This window comes from Carcharodon carcharias, chromosome 16 (assembly GCF_017639515.1).
Source record: "Carcharodon carcharias isolate sCarCar2 chromosome 16, sCarCar2.pri, whole genome shotgun sequence".
NCBI classification, from domain to species: domain Eukaryota; kingdom Metazoa; phylum Chordata; class Chondrichthyes; order Lamniformes; family Lamnidae; genus Carcharodon; species Carcharodon carcharias.
This window is the reverse complement of record NC_054482.1, coordinates 72,673,615-72,694,756: the sequence shown is the minus strand read 5'-3', so window position 1 is coordinate 72,694,756 and position 21,142 is coordinate 72,673,615. Positions and strand designations below refer to the sequence as shown.

Sequence of the window (21,142 nt, the reverse complement as noted above, 5' to 3'; positions counted from 1 at the left end):
TGTGCTTTTCCAGGCAAGCTGTTTCAGCCTCTTGCAACAGGACCTACTGCCTGCTGAACCAAATGCATTACCAACCGTTTACAAAGTCAGCAAAACCCTTAATTTCTTCACCACTGGCACTTTCCAACCTGCTGCAATGACATCTCCTACCTCCTCCAGTCTGCAGCACACAGTTGCAAAAAGCAGATCACTTGTTTGCCAGGCCTAACCAGCACATCATCTTCCCTATTGACCATAACAGTCAACAGGAGAGAGCTTAGGGATTTTGCAACAGTGGCTGGCATCTCATGTCCAGGGTGCCACTGGCTGCATGTGTAACTATCTGAGTACCAGAGCATCAACCAGTTGCATTAATGAATAGGAAATGACAGCACTTCATTAATATCCAGTTAGTTCCAATCATAGAAACAGGATTGTGTAAATTTGTGCAAGATACCCAAGCAGTTGCCACAATGCTTTTATGCTAAAACACTCGGCCTTCCACCCAAATTCGGTCCTTCTAACTGCATTGCAAGATGGCTGCTGAGGGACAATATAAATGACCCATGAGACACCCACCCCACCATGCCTGAGTAATGCAGGTATAATCAAAATCATGGGACCACTAGGATAATATGCATAATATCAGGCTGCTGATGCAGAGGTCGGATCTCTGGACAGGTCTGGGTTAGGAACCAGCAACAGTTGGAGGGCTACCTTAACAACACCTTGCAGCAAGAGGTGGAAGGGATGAGGTAATTGCAGAGTGATTATGGTGATCCGCTCATTCCCGTGCCCTGAAAGGCTACATCAGCCTCTTCACATCTTTCACCACTCCCTTAATTCTGCATTAGAGAAATTTGAGTCCATTCAGCTTTTATATCAATGACGTACTGACAATGGAACTCAGAACCTGCTATAAAACCACACTATAGGCCAAAGTGCCAAATCTGATTAAGGCAATGAATTTAATTTCCAACAAAATAATTCCCTTCAATTAATTTCTTACCCATGTGTCAATCCATTCTACCCTATAAGAAGGTTTGCTACTTCTATTACTTCTATGTAATGCTCCCCAAGTGCCCTCAGCAAATTCTGGTGTACCATAGAAATGTTACTGCACAAAAAGAGACCATTCAGGCCATTGTGTCTGTGCCGGCCAAAAAAGAAACTGACTGCCCATTTTAATCTTTAATCTTTCCAGCACCTGGCCTGTAGCCTTGCAGGTTACAGCATTTCAGGTACCTTTTAAATGAGTTGAACGTTTCGGCCTCAACCACCAATTTAGGCAGTGAATTCCAGACATCCACCACTCTCTGGGTATAAAAATTTTTCCTCATGTCCCGTCTAATCCTTCTACCAATTGCCTTAAATCTATGCCCCCTAAGCTAGGAAAAACAGGTTTCTCTTGTCTGCCCTTTCTAAGCCCCTCATAATTTTGTACATTTCACTTAGATCACACTTCAGCCTCCTCTTCTAAGGAAAACAACTCTAGCCTATCCAATCTTCCTTCACAGCTGCAATTTTCAAGCCCTGACAACATTCTTGTAAATCTCCTCTGTACTCTTTCCAGAGAAATTATGTCCTTCCTGTAATGTGGTGATCAAAACTACACAAAATTCCAGCTGTGGCCTAACCAGCATTTTATACAATTTCATCATTATATCCCTGCTTTTGTATTCAATACCTCATCCAGGAAAGGAAAGCATTCCATATGTTTTCTTTACCAACTTACCCACCTGTCCTGCCAACTTCAGGGAACCTGTGGACATGCACTCCAATGTCTCTCACTTTCTCGAACCCTCTCAATATCTTCCCATTTATTGAATATTCCCTTGCTTTGTTTGCTCTCCCCAAATGCATTACCTGTCTCTTTTCTAGATTGAATTTCATTTGCCACTTTTTCACCCACTCAACCAAACCATTGATATCATTCTGGAGACAATAGCTATCCTCTTCACTATCAATTATATGGCCATTTTTTTGTGTCATCTGCAAATTTCCCAATCATACCTCCCACATTTAAGTCCAAATCATTAATATATATGACAAACAGCAAGGGCCCTAACACTGAGCCCTGTGGAGCACCACTGGAAACTGCTTTCCATCCACAAGAGTATCCATCAACCATTACCCTTTGTTTCCTATCATTGAGCCAATTTTGGATCCAACTCCCCATCTTCCCCTGTATCCCATTAGATCTCACTTTTCTGGCCAGTCTACCATGTGGGTCCTTGCCAAATGCCATGTGGACAACATCCACTGCTCTACCCTCATCAATCCTCCTTGTTACTTCCTCAAAAAATTAGATTAAGTTAGTAAGACATGATTTTCCCCTAACAAAACCATGCTAACTATCCCTGATCAATCTGCGCCTTTCTAAGTGACAATTTATCCTGTCTCTCAGAATTGATTTCAGTAATGTATGTCTGTGGTTGCTTATGCTAGGAGCCTTGAAATACTTGTGGTTGGCAACTACTGGGTTCTTGAGCCAAAAGGGCCTGGCAAGAAACTGTGGCACCTGGCTGTAGGCTTGAGATATCTATTTTTGAAATTTTAGAAAATTGTTAATCCCCACATTTAAGGAGCTGAAATCACGAGTTTCCTTGATACGGTAGTTTGTGGTCTTTAGTTCCATGTTCAAGTCCTAATGTTACTCTCTTTTGTCGGAAACAATTTGTAGGTGCCTTTTTGTGCACTGGAAATGGAGGACAAAAATATGATTTACTTTTGCAAATTGGGCTAATATAATTTCACTCCATTACATTAAATTAAAGCCGATGTTAAAGCAAAATAAGAAATTATGATCATCCAGCTTGTTTAAAATCATTGAAAAATATCCACTGTTATCTTTGAAACTGTCTTTCAAATTAATTATACCATCACTAAGGGGTGGCTTTATTGTAAGATTTATCTTCCAGTGGTATTTCCTCTTCATGCTTGGTTGGAGCTAATATCCTCTTGTTCTGTGAACAAAAAAAGACAACAGTTAGTTTACAATATATTAAGGCCAAGAGTGAGTTATGGAATTGTTTTTAATGTACAAAAATAAAATACTATAGATGTTGAAAATCTGAAATAAAAACAGGAAATGTTGGAAATACCCAGCACATCGGACAGCATCCATGGAAAGAAACAAATTTAATGCTTCAAGTTGATGACCTTCAAAACTGTGAAAAGTTACAAATGTTAGAAGCTAATGAGAGAGGGAAAGGGTGGGAAAAGGAACAAATGGAAGCACCGGTGATAGAATGGAAGCCGGGAGGTTAAATGGCAAAAGAGTTGTGGTGCCAGGTCAAAGGGAGTGGTAATAGGACAAGTAAAGAAACAAAAGATGTGCCTAGAGGAGGTGTGAATGGCAGAATGATGAACAGCTGTCATCCAAAAGCAAAAATCAGAGAAAAGCCTGCAAGGAGAATGGAAACCACATGGGGACAGAGGTTATGGTCTGAAATTGTTGAACTCAATGTTGAATCCAGAAGTCTGTAAAGTGCCTAATCGAAAGATGAGGTGAGGTGCTGTTTCTCAAGCTTACATTGAGCTTCGTTTGAACACTGCAGGAGGCTGAGCACAGAGAGGTCAGCGTGAGAGCAAGGTGGGGAATTGTTTTTATTAGAAATTGTACTATCTTTGACATGGTACCTGCATAGCAGGTTGATGACTGAACAATATTGAATCTGTCATAATGCTGATTGTTTTCAGGATTGGGTAGAACTTCATCGCTAAACCACTTTTTTTAAGGTTGGTCATCTCTCTCATGAGATTAATTGGATTTGGTAAATTGCAGAGTCTTGGTTGTGGGTTGGTGGTTGGGCGTGCAGTTGGGGAGGTAGTGGGATTGATGTACCAAAATGGTCATCTTCTACATTTTATATTCTAATGGGAAGCCACCATTGTTGGAGGTAATTTGTGGAACACCTGGTTAAGTTTTATTTGGAATGCTACCATAAGAAACATATGCACTTCAAACGAATTATGCCTTCTCTCTGCTTTTCATTGCCAGCATTTTGTTTTAGTGGAATCCTATTGTACTTTCCATAATTTATGATTCCAATGAACTGTTAAGGCCATTAATTGCATCGTCAACTGAGACAACACAATTTCCAGGGTATTTTTTGGCATTTCATATTCAGCCAGAGTGAAGCTGGATGCTTCCTGGACAGAAGCACTGAAGGACATTTAAAGCTATATGGATATTTTTACATTAATTTCATCCAAATAAATACTGCGTAATTCTAGTTATGTCAATTAATAGTGAATATAGTGTAATATATTGTCTTATGTGTAATCATTGAAAAGTACCAGCAAATTTAGAGATTAAATTGTTCACAAATCTCAGTACAAGGCAGACCCATTGTATCAATGTTCCCCCTTAGCAATTGAGAATGTGCTGAGCATGGGACAAACAGGCCATGAACAAACAACGTTGCCTTTAAAATGCATGCATGCATAGCGGCGAGTCAATTTTGAAGGCACCATAGAAGCCAACCAGCCAGCTGCACAAAACAAGCTGAAGTTAGAGGGAACACCTCATGTTATGAAACCCAGTGAAGGATTTTAAATAAAGTTATTCATTGGTTACCATTAATTTTGTTCAATGTGTTACTTTTATAAGGATGAACGTGAAGCAAGAGAAAGGGTGAAACGAGAACAGGATGAGGCGTACAGAGTTTCTTTAGAAGCAGATCGCGCTAAGGTTTGTTCATGTCTGTTTATTATCCATTTTAATGGTATCTGGTAGGGTTACATTTCAACTAGAATTAAAATTTCATTTTTTTAAAAAAATGTCAGGTTGACCTCCATGATGGAGCAATATTTATTGCACCAGGGGAAACGTGGCTTAGTATTTCTAGTAGTATAATATAAGACCATCAGTCAGAGTGCCCAGTTACAGAGTTTTACTAAGTTGCTCCTTGTTAAACTCACTTCACAATTTATCAAAAAAAGGCTTTAAAATATGTTTTTGAGAAAGATTTATATAACAACTAAAAACCTGTTTAGAAAATGTAAGACAGGTCTTTTAAAAATAAATATTTTTATTATTCATTCTTAGAACGTGAGCATCACTAGCAAGGCCAGGATTTAAGAATGGAGAATGAATGCTGGCCTTGTCAGTGATGCTGACATCCCAAGAACGAATAAACACCATGTATTTTTGAAAGACCACTTTGATATTTTCAACATTTTCACTCAATTTTTTCTGAGGTGCAGAAACAGATATAAAGGGTAATTTTGAATCAAAAAAAAATAGAAGTTCCAATCTGGTTCCTTGTTTAAACACAAACAGAAAAACCCTTTCATTTTGATCCAATTTTAATTGAGTACAATGAATTTTGGAACAAATATTTTAATGTTTGTGCGTTTGACCATATGACTTGTGATTTAGTGCTCCTGATCCAAGAATGTGTAGAAATCTTTGCAGCTTTAGTCACAGAATCACAGAACCTTTACAATTTAGAAGGAGGCCATTCAGCCCATCGAGTCTGCACTGGCTCTCTGAAAGAGCATTCTACCAAGTCCCAGTACCCTGCCATATCCCTGTAACCATGCACATTCTTTCTTTTCAGATAGAAATGCAATTCCCTTTTGAATACCTGGATCGAACCTGCCTCCACCACCCTCTCAGGAAGTTTATTCCTGACTCCAACCACCCTCTGGGTGAAAAAATTTTTTATTGTTCGTTTCAAAATTCCACCAAAACAGTGAATGATGCGGCAACTTAGATTTATTGTATTTCAATTAATGAACAAGATATGAAGGGACCATTAAAAAGCCTTCAGGATTATATATAAAACCTTAAACTACTGATAAGTTCAGCAATTATTCCAGTCTTCCTGGGCTATCACTGAAATAAACCCTCATATTTGGTAATAGCTACTTCGATCTTAACCTTTATAAAATGACAACAAACACACAGATTTACTCTGAAGTCCTGTGTCCTGTCAAACTGCTAGTTAGTTTCCAACTTACCTTACCTTTCAGGTTCCGGAAAGCAGCATCTCTACCCCAACTGTATGTTCAGCTCCCTCTTCACCCTTTGTTATGAATCCCTTCAACCTGACTTCCATTCCTCCTTCTCAACTTAGACTGCCTTGATCAAAGACATTCTAGATGACTGTGACCACGATATGTTATCCTTTTTTGATGCCTGTGTGTGCCCTATTCTATATTTTCTAAATCTTTTTAAACGTTAAAAGTAGATTATTTATTTGTTTTCCTCGGTGTCCTATATTTCACCATTCATTTTGGAGGAAATATCCACACTGGAATAATTGGCTTCTGACTGTGTTGAAAATGAGCTCCAAAGAAACTTTTCTAAACCATTTACATACCTGAAGGTTGACATGGCTGCCAACCAGGAAATGTTCCTGCAGCAGTGTCGGAATTGTCCATAAAGTTGGCAGATTGGTTGCATCCAAAGTAAATTGTCCATGATGCAGTAAAGGTAAATAATGTTCCAAGTCCCATTTGCACATCACCCCTGTGCTTACTGACCTATATTGGCTTCAAGTCCAGAAATGCCTCTCTTCTTTTTAAATTTAATTTCTCATCCTTGTTTTCAAATCCCTCCATGGCTTTACCCCTTCCTATTTCTTAACTTTCCACAACCCCCAAATATCTGCAATCCTCCAGTTTTGGCCTCTTAAGCATCCTGATTTTAATTACTCCACCATTGGCAGCTGTGCCTTCAACTGCCTTGGCCCAAAGGTCTGGAATTCTCTTTCTAAACCTCTTGAACTCTCTGTGTTCGAGGCATTCCTCAAAACCTACCTCTTTGACCAAGCATTTGGTCAGTAGTCCAAATGTGTGACTCAATGTCACAGTTTATTTGATAATGCTCTTGTGAATCACCTTGAGACCTTTTACAATCTTAGGGTAGTATAAAAATAAAAGTTGTTCAGGTCATCTGGCTTTAATGAAAGTAACCCCCCACTGTTTTATCAAATTTTTCAGCACGTCTTTCAAACAACACGGTGCAGTCAAGAGGACACTTTTATCTTTTGTATTAGAAATACACACATATTGAATAAATTTAAAATGTTATCAAGGAATACTTGTATCTTTTGTGGTCTATCAGTCAGAAATAGGATTTGAAAAGATAAAACTGCTCTTTAACTACTTTGTTAAAGTATTTTTTTAAATTGCATTTAATATCATGTGTTCAAATGCCAATTTTTTAAATATAAATCAGAGAGAAGCACAGGAAAGAGAAATAGCAGAGCAGGTGCGTCAAGAACAGATTAGAAAAGAACAAGAAGAAGAACGTGAGGTAAGACTTTATATTAGCTGAATCATTTGATATATTTGTGTTTTCAGTACCTTGCACTGTTTGCAGACTTCATTAAGGCAGTCTCATCATCAGTACTGCTTCAAAAACTTAATTGTAAAGAAGTACAGTTAACTCTCATACATCTTTTTATCTCTTTCTTTAATTTTTAACATATTTTTGCTTAAACAATGAAGGTCCTTTCCTCTATCATGGGAAAGTGGTTTGGAGAAGTTACTGTGCGCAGTAGACGGAGCTGAAATAACATGGATTAATAGTTGCATCTCCATCCACTTTACAGCAAAAACAACTTATATTTGTATAGCATCTTATTGTAATTAAACATCCCAAGGTACTTCACAGGAACATTATAAAACAAGTATGACACTGAGCCACATAAGATATTAGGTCAAATAACCTAAAGCTTGCTCGAAGAGGTATGTTCTCTGTGTCTTCAATGAAGAAATCAAGGTAGAGAGGTGTACTGAGAGAATTCCAGAAACTGGGACGTAGGCAATTGAAGGCAAGGCCACCAATGATGGAGCAGTTACAATTGGTAATGCACAAAACGTCAGAATTAGAAAAGTGCAGATATCTTGGAAGGTTGTTGGGTTGGGGGAGATTGCAGAGATTGGGAGAGGCAAGGCCATGGAGTGATTTGAAAATAGGGATGAGAATTTTAAAATAAAGGCATTGCTTGATCGGCAAGCGGGCACAGGAGTGATAATACTTGCTGCAAGTTAAGATACAATTAGCAGATTTTGGATGACCCCAAAATTATGGAGGATAGAATGTGGGAATGTCTGCTCATCCAGTACTGGATCCTAGGTAAGCATTCTGATAATTTAACAACAGTAGAGGAGCTGAGAGAGACAGTGGTGAGGTAGAACCAGGTGTCATTAGAGTACGTATGAAAACTTACACACTTTGGATGATGTCACCAAGGGGGTTCATGTGAATGCGAAATAGAAGAGGGCTAAGGTATGACCCTTGTGGGACACCAGAGCTAATGGGAGTGGGAAGATATCCAACAACAGATTAGAGAGTTGAGCACTAATGGGCTCAGGTACCATCTTCAATAAGTTCAAACTAAGGAAATGACATGGATGCAGGTGGAGCGATAAACAATATAGGCTGCATTGAGGATTCAAACTGAGGAGACTGAGGGCATAGCTGCAGAAGATGAGTATGTATTTTGAAACTTAAAAAAAAAACAAATTATTGCTGAAAAATAGATTTTTGTCGAAGCTTTTTGTCTTGAACCCATCAGGATAATTCTCAAGAAAATACCAATATCAGTGGAAACAACATATTTATACTGTATGAGAAGAAAGTGCTGATTGGTTGGTAGATGGACTCTGATTGGTAGAGGTGTTGCCTTGGAGAATGCACAGTTGATTGTGACTGGCAGTTAACTGCCAAGCATTGATTGAAATTTAAACAGGCAGCTTGACTGATTGGTCAAGACATTGCCCTGTGGAATGAACCAGCAAGTAGCATCACTTATTTTCCCCCGAGATAACGTTCATCATCAAACCTGCTGACAAGGGTGACGATGTTGCCTGGCCTTCAGACCTCTACCTGGCAGAAGCTTAACACCATTGCTCTGACACTTCCTCCTACCTCTCCCTGGACATAAGACCATAAGAAAAAGGAGCAGGAATCAGCAATTTGGCCCTTTGAGCATGGTCCACTATTAACTAAGATCATGGCTGATCTGATTGTGGCCTCACTGCACTTTCCTGCCTGAGTCCCCATAACTTTTGACTCCTTTTTGGATCAAAAACCTGTCCACTCAGCCTTGAATATATTCAATGACCCAGCCTCCACTGCTCTCTGAGGCAGGGAATCCCAAAGATGAATAACCCTCTAAAAAAAAAAATTCATCCACATCTCTGTCTTAAATGGGTGACCCCTTATTTTGAAACTGTGCCCCCTAGTTCCAGATTACCCCATGAGGGGAAACATCCCTCACGATCTTATCTTTCAATAAGATTACCTCTCATTTTTCTAAATTCCAATGAGTATAGGTCTAACCTGCTCAACCTTTCCTCATAAGACAACCCTTTCACCCCAGAAGTCAGCCTAGTAAACCTTTGAACTGCCTCCAATGCAAGTATATTCCTCCTTAAATAAGTAGACCTAAACTTAGGTGTGGTCTCACCAATATCCTATAGAGTTGTAGGGATTTCCATTCCCCCCATGCAAAAAAGCCTAACATCCCATTTGCATTCCTAATTACTGACTGTACCTGCATGCTAATTTTTTGTGATTCATTTGGCAAGCACCCAGATCCCTCTGCACTGCAGAGTTCTGCAATCTGTCTCCATTTAAATAATATTCTGCTTTTCTATTCCTCCTGCTAAAGTGGGCAAACTCACATTTCCCCACATCGTACCCCATCTATCATATTATTGCCCACTCACTGAACCGATCTATATCCCTTTGCAGACTGATTTTTTTTTTATTGATTCATGGTATGTGGGCATCACTGGCTAGGCCAGCATTTATTACCTATTCCCTAATTGCCCTTGAAAAGATGGTGAACCACTACAGTCCATGTGGTGTAGATACACCCACAGTGCTATTAGGGAGGGAGTTCCAGGAGTTTGACCCAGTGACAGTAAAGGCATGATGATATAGTTCCAAGTCAGAATGTGGAGTAGCTTGGAGGGGAAGTTCCAGGCGGTGGTGTTCCAATGTGTCTGCTGCCCATGTCCTTCTAGACGGTTGTGGTCTTGGGTTTGAAAGGTGCTGTCTAAGGAGGATTGCTGAGCTTCTACAGTGCATCTTGTAGATGGTACACACTACTGCCACTGTGCATTGGTGCTGGAGGGAGTGAATGTTTGTGGATGGGGTGCCAATCAAGCGGACTGCTTTGTCCTGGATGGTGTCAAGCTTCTTGAGTGTTGTTGGTGCTGCACTCATCCAGGCAAGTGGATGGTATTCCATCACACTCCTAACGTGCCTTGTACCAATGCTTCTTTCCCTTGTTATTTCTTTTACCTCTGTCCAAGCTGATTATGCATTTTGATCTTCTGAGCCAAGATAGTTTCTCACTATTGGACTGATCTCATCCTTTGTTAACAGAGCTTCCCTACCCACTTTCCTTTCTTATTATCTTTCCAAAATGTCAATTACCTTTGAATATTCAGTTATCAGCTTTGGTCACCTTACAACCCCACCTCTGTAATGGCTATCATATCATTCCCATTTATTTCAATTTGTGCTATCAATTTATCCATGTTGTTATAAATGCTGTGTGCATTCAAATAAAGAGCCTTCAATTCTGCCTTTTTACCGCTTTTCCATACGCTATTACCTGGTGCACACTTATGTTTGTACTGTGCCTTTTTTGTCACACCCTGGTTGTCATTTCCCATATAACAACCCTGCACTATTGTCTTGTCATTTTTCATCAACTTTCTAACACTCCCCTCAAGTAAACCCTCTTACCCCACCCCCACCATTATTTAGTTTAATGCCCTCTGTACAGCCCTGGTTATACAATTTGACAGGACATGGTCCCACCATAGTTAAAGTGAAGGTCTTCCCAATGGTACAATTCCCTCTTTCCCCAGTACTGGTGCCAGTGCCCCATAAATCAAAACTCATCCTACATGCATCTATTACTGTTCTATGCTCTATGTCACTTCAACAATTTCCAGTTACCTGGCCCTAACCGTTGTCTTTTCATCATAGTCAGCCAATCCTTCTACACCTCCATTCCTCAACAGGACAGCCTGAAAGCTCTTTGCTTCTCCCTTGAACAGAGGTCCAACCAATTCCCATCCACCACCATTCCCTGCCACCTTGCTGAACTTGTTTTCACGTTGAACAACGTCTTCACCTTGCTCCAAATAAAATGTGTTGCAATGGCTTCATGGATTCTAGCTATGTCTGCCTTTTTGTGAGAAATCTGCAGCTTTCTTTGTTCCAGTCCTATGCAGTCCCCCCTCTCTTACCTCTTTTTCTGGTACATTGATATATTAGTGCTGCTTCTGCTCTCACCCTGAACTAGAAAATTTCACTGATTTTGTTTTTGATTTCCACCCTTCCCTCTCCTTCAATTGGTCCATCTCTGACTCTTTCCTTCCTTTCCTTGACTTCTCTCTTTCCATTTCTGGGGATAGGCTATTGACTAATATTCATCACAAGTGTACAGATTCCTACAGCTACCTTGACTACACCTCCTCACACCTCATTTTCTGTTTTACGGACAGGGGAGAGAGGCAAACTGAATTCCTTTATTTTTCTCACCATCTGTTCATAAGCAGAGGTGCATTAATTTTTTGAAATAGGCTGTGGTGTGCTTCCCCAAACCCGCTGTTTGTGAAGTCAATTTTAAAGTGACTCGCAGCAAATTCTCTTTACACTTAAATTGGAAGTGTTTAAAGTATTGTTTACTCATGCATCGAAACCCAGGGGATGGTCGTCGCAACTACATACATACAAGCACACGAGAAGGATATAGGAAAGGAAAATGTTTTACAACTAGGAATAACTTGGAACAAAATAAAACAAAGATAGGAATATTAATTCACATGAATGTTAGAGTCTAGAATGTCAGAGTCCAATGAGGGTTCCTTCACGTGAGAGTTAAACGTCAGGTAGGTTCGTCTAGCTGAAAGCAGGAGTTGCCACATTCCTTCAAAGTTGGTGATGACAAAGCAAGATGAGGTTGGTTTACAGAGATGTGGTCCGCTCTGCAGGCAATGACAGGAATCTTCCAGAGAACCAGGCTTTGAAGAGGTTTAGACTTAAGGCAGGCTTTGTGGTAGGCCTGGAGTCCCGCTTTGGTGTTGACAGGATGAATGTTAATGGTGGGTTGCCCTAAGACCCCAGGAATGTTACATTAAACCTGTCAGAGCCAAAATGTGGCGTCAAAGGAAAACAGGTGATTGATGGGTATTTCCGTGTCTCTTGATTGGCCAAATGGTTTAAATCAGGAGACGTTATTATAGCTGAAGAGTACAGTTAAGAAATTCACTTTAAAAATATTTAACATCCAAATTAATTAAATAGAATAGTGGTGGCTGAGCAGGTGATGTGTTGCAGCTGTAGTATGTGGGAGCTGGTATGATCCACATGACCACATTTTTTTATATGTTCGTTCCTCGGATGTGGGCATCACTGACTATGCCAGCATTTATTGCCCATCTCAATTGCCCTTGTTTAGAGAACATCGAAAAGTCACATGTAGGCCAGACCAGGTAAGGATGGCAGATTTCCTTCCTTAAAGGACATTGGAGGAATGTGTTTTTACAACAATCGGCAATTGTTTCATGGTCAGCATTAGACAATTAATTTCCAGATTCAAATCCCACATCTGCCATGGTGGGATTTGAACCCAGGTCCCCAGAGAATTACCCTGGGTCTCTGGAATACTAGTCCACTAATAATACCACTATGCCACTGCCTCCCCACCTGCATCAAGTGTTGGCTGCTTGAGGAACTTCAGCTCAGAGTTGATGAGCTGGAGTCCAAGCTGCGGACACTGTGACACATCAGGGACGGGGAAGAGTTACCTGGACACTGTTTCAGGAGACAGTTACACCCCTTAGATTAATTACATCAAAGTTGGACCGTGGTCAGGGACAGGAGGACGTGAATGCGAGTGAGGCAGGTATGGGGATCCAAAATTTAGCTTTGGAAGAGCCTCAGCCTGTGCCCTTGTCCAATAGGTACGAGGTTCTTCCTCCCTGTGTGGATGAGGACACAGACTGCAGGGAGGATAAACGACCTGACCACAGCACCGTGGTACAGAATGCCATTCAAGTGGGGGGAGAAAAGAGAAATGTAGTAGTAATGGGGTATAGCATAATTAGGGGGATAGATACTGCCCTCTGCAGCAAAGGCAGAGAATCCTGAAGGCTGTGTTGGGGCAGAGAGTTCAATTGAAGGGAAATTTTAAAAATCAAAAAGAAACGAGAGAGCACAGGCACAGGTTAGTGAAGAGGCAAGCAATAATCAAAGGGGCAGAAAATATAAGCAGAAAAGTGCAGGAGAAATCAGAACCCTGTGATCACAACATGGTAGAATTTCAAATTCAATTTGAGGCCAAGCAACTCTGGTTTCAAACCAGTGTCATCAACTTGAAAAGGGGAAAATACGGAGATATGAAGAAGGAGTTGTCTAAAGTGGGCTGAGAAAATAGACTAAGTGGAAGGTCAGTGAATGAGCAGTGGCAGACATTTAAGCAGATACTTAATAACACTTGGCAAAAATTTGGTCAAAAGGAACAACTCGATGAGAAGGATGAACCATCTGTGGTTAACAAAGATAGTCAAGAAGAGTATTCAGTCAAAAACTAAGGCATACAAAGTGGGGAAAACTAGCGGTAGGCTAGAGGATTGGGGATTTTTTAGGAACCAGCAGCGGATGGCTAAATAGCTAATAAAGAGGGAGAAAATTGATTATGAAAGTAAATTGGCAAGAAATATAAAAACAAACAGCAAGAGCTTCTACGAGTATATAAAAAGAAAGAGAGTGGCTAAAGTGAGTGTGGGACCCTTTGAGGATGCAACTGGAGAATTGATAAGGGAGAACAGGAAAATGGCAGATAATTTAAACCAATATTTTGAATCGGCCTTTACGGTGGAGAACACTATAAATATTCCAAAGATATCAGATAAGCAAGGAGCTAATGGGAGGAAAGATCTTTTAACAGTCTCAATCACGAGGGACAAAGTATTTGGCATACTAATGGCACTAAAGGCAGCCAAGTTGCCAAGTGGCCTGCATCCAAGGGTCTGAAAGGAAGTGGGTGCAGAGCTAGTGGAGGCATTGATTGAAATATTTCAGAACTATCTGGATTCAGGGAGGGCTCCAACGGATTGGAAAACCTCTAACGTGATGCCCCTGTTCAAGAAGGGAGGGAGACAAAAAGCAGGAAACTATGGACCAGTCAGCCTGATATCTGTCGTTGGGAAAATGCTAGAGTTCCATATTAAGGTAGAAGTAACAGGACATTTAGAAAAGCTTAATGCAATCAAACAGTGTCAGCACTAAAAATTATGAAAAACTGAAAAGAAAGGAGAGCCTAGTATCCAGAACACAAAATAGGACAGAGTGTTTGGAAAGGGCTAGGAATCTAACTTCAAGCACATCAGATAAAGGGACGACAATGAGAAAGGGGACGGGAAATACAGGACTGAAGGTGTTGTATCTGAATGCACGCAGTATATGAAATAAGGTAAATGAGCTTGTGGCGCAGATTGAAATTGGCAGGTATGATGTGGTGGGCATCACGGAGACATGGCTACAAGGGGATCAGGACTGGGAGCTAAATATGCAAGGATATACATCTTATTGAAAAGATAGGCAGGTTGGCAGAGGGGTGGGGTTACTTTGTTAGTAAGAAATGAAATTAAATCGATATCAAGAAATGACGTAGGGTCAGATGATGTAGAATCTGTGTGGGTAGAGTTGAGGAACCACAAAGGTAAAAAAACCATAATGGCAGTTATGTTTCGGCCTCCGAACAGTAGTCAGGATGTGGGGCACAAGATACACCAGGAGATAGAAAAGGTGTGTAAGAAAAGCAAGGTTACAGCGATCATGGGGGATTTCAATATGCAGGTAGACTCGGAAAATCAGGTTGGTAGTGGATCCCATGAAAAGGAATTTGTGGAATGTCTATGAGATGGCTTTTTGGAGCAGCTTGTGGTGGAGCCCCACTAGGGAACAGGCAATTCTAGATTTATTGATGTGTAATGAGGCAGATTTGATAAGGGAGCTTAAGGTGAAGGAACCCTTAGGAGGAAATGACCATAATATGATAGAATTTGTGAAAGCTGTGGAGGCCAGGTCATTGAGTGTATTTAAGACGGAGATAGATAGGTTCTCAATTGGTGTGGGGATCAAAGGTTAGGGGGAGAAGGCGGGGGAATGAGGTTGGGAAACTTATCAGCCATGATTGAATGGCGGAGTAGACTCGATGGGCTGAATGGCTTAATTTCTGCTCCTATGTCTTATGGTCTTATAATTTACCCTGCAATTTGAGAGGAAAAAGCTGCAATCAGATGTAACAGTATTTCAGTTGAATAAAGGCAACTACAGAGGCATGAGGGAGGAGCTGGCCAGAACTGGCTGGGAAATGAATCCTGGACTAGCAGGAAAGACAGTGGAACAACAATGGCAGGAGTTTCTGGGAGTAATTTGGGAGACACAGCAAAAATTCATCCCTAGGAAGAAGAAGCTTACTAAAGGGCGGACGAGGTAACCATGGCTGACAAGGGAAGTCAGGGACAGCATAAAAGCTAAAGAGAAAGTATACAATGCGGCGAAGAACAGTGGGAAACCAGGGGATTGGGAAGCCTACAAAGACCAACAGAGGACAACTAAAAAAGAAATAAGGAGAGAGAAGATTAAATATTAAATATAGCCAGTAATATAAAAGAAGATTGCAAGACTTTTTTTTACATATATAAAGGGTAAGAGAGAGGCAAAAGTGGACATTGGGTCTCTGGAAAATGACACTGGAGAAGTAGTAGTGGGGAACAAAGAAATGGCAGAGGAACCGAATAGGTACTTTGCGTCAGTCTTCACGGTGGAAGACACGAGTAACATCCCCAAAGTTCAAAAGAGTCAGAGGGCAGAGGTGAGTATGGTGGCCATTACCAAGGGGAAGGTGCTAGGAAAACTGAAAGGTCTGAAGGTGGATAAATCACCTGGACCAGATGGATTTCACCCCAGAGTTCTGAAGGAGATAGCTGAAGAGATAGTGGAGGCGTTAGTGGTGATCTTTCAGGAATCACTGGAGTCAGAGAGGGTCCCAGAGGACTGGAAAATCACTAATGTAACCCCCCTGTTTAAGAAGGGAGTGAGGCAAAAGAGAGGAAATTACAGGCCGATTAGCCTGACCTCAGTCGTTGGTAAGATTTTAGAATCCATTATTAAGGATGAGATTTCAGAATACTTGGAAGTGCATGATAAAATATGGCAAAGTCAGTATGGTTTCATTATGGGGAGGTCATGCCTGACAAATCTGTTAGAATTCTTTGAAGTGGTAACGAGTAGTTTAGACAAAGGAGAGCCAATGGATGTTATCTACTTGGACTTCCAGAAGGCCTTTGACAAGGTGACGCACAGGAGGCTGCTCAGTAAGATAAGAGCCCATGGTGTTAGAGGCAAGATACTAGCATGATAGAAGATTGGCTGTCTGGCAGGAGGCAGAGAGTGAGGATAAGGGGGTCCTTCTCAGGATGGCGGCCGGTGTCTAGTGGAGTTCCGCAGGGGTCAGTGTTGGGACCACAACTTTTCACTTTATACATTAATGATCTAGATGAAGGAACTGAGGGCATCCTGGCTAAGTTTGCAGATGATACAAAGATAGGTGGAGGGACAGGTAGTATTGAGGAGGCGGGGAGGCTGCAGAAGAATTTGGACAGGTTAGGAGAATGGGCAAAGAAGTGGCAGATGGAATACAACGTGGGGAAGTGTGAGGTCATGCACTTTGGTTGGAAGAATAGAGGCATAGACTATTTTCTAAATGGGGAGAGAATTCAGAAATCTGGAGTGCAAATGAACTTGGGAGTCCTAGTCCAGGATTCTCTTAACGTTAACTTGCAGGTTGAGTCAGTAGTTAGGAAGGCAAATGCAATGTTGCCATTTATTTCGAGAGGACTAGAATATAAAAGCAGGGATGTGCTGCTGAGGTTTTATAATCTCTGGTCAGATCACATTTAGAATATTCTGAGCAATTTTGGGCCCCGTATCTCAGAAAGGATGTTCTGGCCCTGGAGAGGGTCAGAGGAGGTTCACAAGAACAATCCCAGGGATGAAAGACTTAACATATTAGGAACGTTTGAGGACTCTGGGTCTATACTCGATGCAGTTTAAAAGGATGAGGTGGGATCTGATTGAAACTTGTAGAATACTAAAAGGTCTGAATAGAGTGGAAGATGTTTCCATTAGTAGGAGAGACTAAGACCCGAGGGCACAGCCTCAGAGTAAAGGGAAGACCTTTTAGAACAGAGATGAGGAGAACCTTCTTTAGCCAGAAAGTGGTGAATCTGTGGAATTCATTGCCACAGAAGGCTGTGGAGGCCAGGTCATTGAGTGTATTTAAGACCGAGATAGATAGGTTCTCTATTGGTAAGGGGATCAAAGGTTACGGGGAGAAGACAGGAGAATGGGGTTGAGAAACTTATCAGCCATGATTGAATGGCGGAGCAGACTCAATGGGCCGAATGGCCTAATTTTTGCTCCTATGTCTTATGGTTTGCATGGTTTTGTGAAAGGGAAATCATGTTTGACAAATTTGTTAGAGCTCTTTGAGGATCTAACAAGCAGAATTGATAAAGGGGAACCAGTAGATGTAGTGTATTTGGATTTCCAGAAGGCATTCCATAAGGTGCCACATAAAAGGTTATTGTACAAGATAGGAGTTCACTGTATTAGGGGTAATATATTAGCATGGAATGATGATTGGTTAACACACAGAAGACAGGGACTTGGGATTAGTGGATCTTTTTCAGGTTGGAAAGACATAACTAGTAGAGTGTCACAAGGATCAATCCTAGGGCCTTAATTATTTGCTATCTGTATTAATGACTAGGAGGGGGGGTGGTGGGCAGAGTGTAATGTATCCAAATTTGCTGACGATACAAAAATATGTGGGATGGGATGAAGACTTAAGGAATCTGCAAGTGAATGTAGGTAGGTTGAGTGAATGGGCAAAAACTTGGCAGATAGAATTTAATGCAGGAAAGTGTGAGGTAATGCACTTTGGTAGTAAGAATCAAAAGGCAGACTATTATTTAAATGGAGAGAGACTCCAAAAACGTGCAGCCCAGAGGGATCTGGGTGTTCTTGTGCATGAAACACAAAAAGTTAGTATGCAGGTATAGCAAGCAATTAAGAAGGCAAATGGAATTTTGGGCTGTACGGCTAAGGGGTTGGAGTTTAAAAATAGCGAAGTCTTATTACAACTGTACATGGCGTTGGTGAGGCCATACCAGGAGATCTGTGTACAGTTTTGATCCATGTATTTTAGAAAGGATATACTGGCATTGGAGGCAGTTCAAAAGAGATTCATTAGGCTGATTCCTGGGATGAAAGAACAGCTAAACAGATAGGCCTTTATTCATTAGAGTTTAGAAGAACGAGGGGTGATCTTATTGAAATGTACACGATTCTGAGGGGTCTTCACAGGGTAGCTGTTGAGAAGATGTTTCCACTAGTGGGGGAATCTAGAACTAGGGGACATAAAGAATAAGGAGGTACTCATTTAAAACTGAGATGCTAAGGAATTTTTTTCTATCAGGGTAGTGAATGTCTGGAATTCTCTACCCCAGAGAGTTATAGAGGCTAGATCACGGAAAGTATTTAAAGAGGAATTAGATAGATTTTTGAAATATCGGAGAGTTGAGGGCTTTGAGGAGCTGGCATGAAACAGGAGTTGCGGCCTGGGGAAGATCAGCCATGATCTTATTGAATGGTGGGGCAGGCTTGAAGGGCCAGATAGCCTACTCCTGCTCCTATTTCTTCTGTAAAACTTCCCAAAAGCCAGAGGAGCTTGGGTCATGTGGTGTTGCCCATTGATGAGTCAATTTCAGGTTAACAATCAGTTTCTCTGTCTGTAGTCAAAATCTATTATTCACCATAGAATAGATGATGACTATTAGCACCTCCCTGGGCAAAATGAGTTTCGATGGCCCTCTCTCTTTGTTATAAGTCCAGGCTGGGAGATGGACTGTTCTGTTGAAGACTCATGAGGACTCGAAACGTTAACTGTATTCCTCTCCGCAGATGCTGTCAGACTTGCTGAGTTTTTCCAGCATTTTTATTTTTGTTTTTGTCTGGGAGATAGACTGTCTGCTGCTCCCTTGTTTCATTGATTGTAATGGGTCCACACAATGATAGGTGTCAGATTCCACAAGGATGAGTGTTGAGCTTTTTCCTATAATTACTGTTGGAAGTTTGCAGAACTGTAGCCAACCTGCAATGTGACCAATAGCAGCCATGTTTTTGGCCCAACAAAGTCCATTTTTAAATAAGCAGTAAGTAAGGTTCGATTTAAACAGTGTATGAGCTCTGTCATGTCTTATGTACGTGACATTCCTTTGCCCTCTAGAGGAAGAAATGAATTCTATTTTTTTTAACGTGTTCTTACAAAAAAATAAGAGGGATGCATTCATTCTCTCATTCACACCTGAAAGTCAAACACACACCTAGCAGGCACAGTGGCTATATAGTTAATAGTGAAGAGGATAGCTGTTGACTCCAGAATGATATCAATAGTTTGGTTGAGTGGGTGAAAAAGTGGCAAAGGGAATTCAACCTGGAAAAGTGTGAGTTAATGCATTTGGGGAGGGCAAACAAATCAAGAGAATACTCAATGAACAGGAAGTTATTGAGAGGGGTTGAGGAAGTAAGAGACCTTGGAATGCATGTCCACAGGTCTTTGAAGGTGGCAGGACAGTTGGACAAGATGGTCAAGAAAGCATATGGAACGCTTTCCTTTATTGGATGAGGTATTACATACAAAAGCAGAGCTGTAATGATGGGACTATTTAAAATGTTGGTTAGGCCACAGATGGAATTTTGTGTACTGTTCTGGTCACCACATTACAGGGAAGATATAATTGCTCTGGAGAGAGTGCAGAGGAGATTTACAAGAATGTTCTCAGGGCTTGAAAATTACAGCTATGAGGAGAGACTGGATAGGCTAGGGTCCTCTTCCTTAGAATAGAGGTGACCTAAGTGAGGTGTACAAAACTACCCTAGATAGGGTAGGTAGGAAAGACTTGTTTCCCCTAGCTGAGGGGTCAGTTATCAGAGGGCATATATTTAAGGTGATTGCTAAAAGGATTAGATGGGACCTGAGGAAAAACTTTTTTACCCAGAGGATGGTCAGCCTCTGGAATTCACTGCCTAAGTTGGTGGTTGAGGCTGAAATGTTGAACTCATTAAAAGGTACCAGGATATACATCTGAAGTGCTGTAACCTGCAAGGCTACAGACCAGGTGCTGGAAAGTGGAATTAAAATTAGCGGCTAGTTTATTTTTTTCAATTTTGGCTGGGGCAGTCAGGATGGGCTGCACTGTAACTTCTCTATGGTTCTCATGACAGGTCCTTGCTGCATTCTGAGGGCTTCAACTTGGGATAGGGCATCAACAATGACATTGTCCTTTCTCGCAATGTTGGTAATTTTTTTGTTAAAAGGGCTGCATGAGCAAACTCCAGCAGCACAACCTGGCATTGGTCACTTTGAACTTCTTTTGGAAATTTCAAAAGAGTTGTTCCATTCTGTGTATACTAGGGTCTTTCGGTGCCCATGGCGAAGATAGATTTCAAAATGCTGGAGAGCTAGGAGGAGACCCAGGGTTTCTTTCTCAGCCATGGAGTACCTTCTTTGGTGTTTGTTGAGCTATTTGGAAAAATAACCAATTGGTCGCTCGATACGGAATCATCATTGACTAGGATGGCACTTACCCCTAGATTGCTGGCCTAAAAGTCCGGGATGTCAATGTATCAGCAATTATATTCTCACGTACCAATAACAATCATCTTGTTGACTGGCAATTACATTGTATAACAATTACATTGTTAAGACAATTGCATTGTTAAAACAGGTGATTGGCATTGGCTCACCCATAAATGGGTATAGCTGTAACACTCCAGTGGGGGAAAGGAATTGGAAGTCACTATGTTGAGCTGGCTGAAGAATAAATCTGTTTGAGGTAAAAGACCAGCTTCAGACACATTCTTTCCTTATATGCAATTATTGGAGTTAACATGGGACAGCTAGCATGGGCTTTTTTTACCTAGTTGGCTTTCAATTTTGTAAAAGCACCTTGATGCGCTCTGTCCATACTACCTTTGAGTTTCCTTTTAGTGCATCTGTTAGTGGGATGCTGGGATGGTAAAGTTCAGGACAAACGTTTGGTA

The 21,142-nt window shown here is 41.1% G+C and overlaps 1 protein-coding gene across 3 annotated transcripts in view; it reads left to right on the top strand.

Annotated features, from left to right (window-relative positions):
* Nucleotides 1–21,142, top strand: part of faf1 (Fas (TNFRSF6) associated factor 1) — a 386,266-nt gene that overhangs the window by 314,328 nt on the left and 50,796 nt on the right. For all 3 annotated transcript variants that reach the window (XM_041208631.1, XM_041208632.1, XM_041208630.1), the window contains 2 exons: nucleotides 4,595–4,675; nucleotides 7,172–7,249. In XM_041208631.1, coding sequence (XP_041064565.1) covers nucleotides 4,595–4,675; nucleotides 7,172–7,249 — 159 coding nt within the window. The remainder of the gene's footprint in view (nucleotides 1–4,594; nucleotides 4,676–7,171; nucleotides 7,250–21,142) is intronic.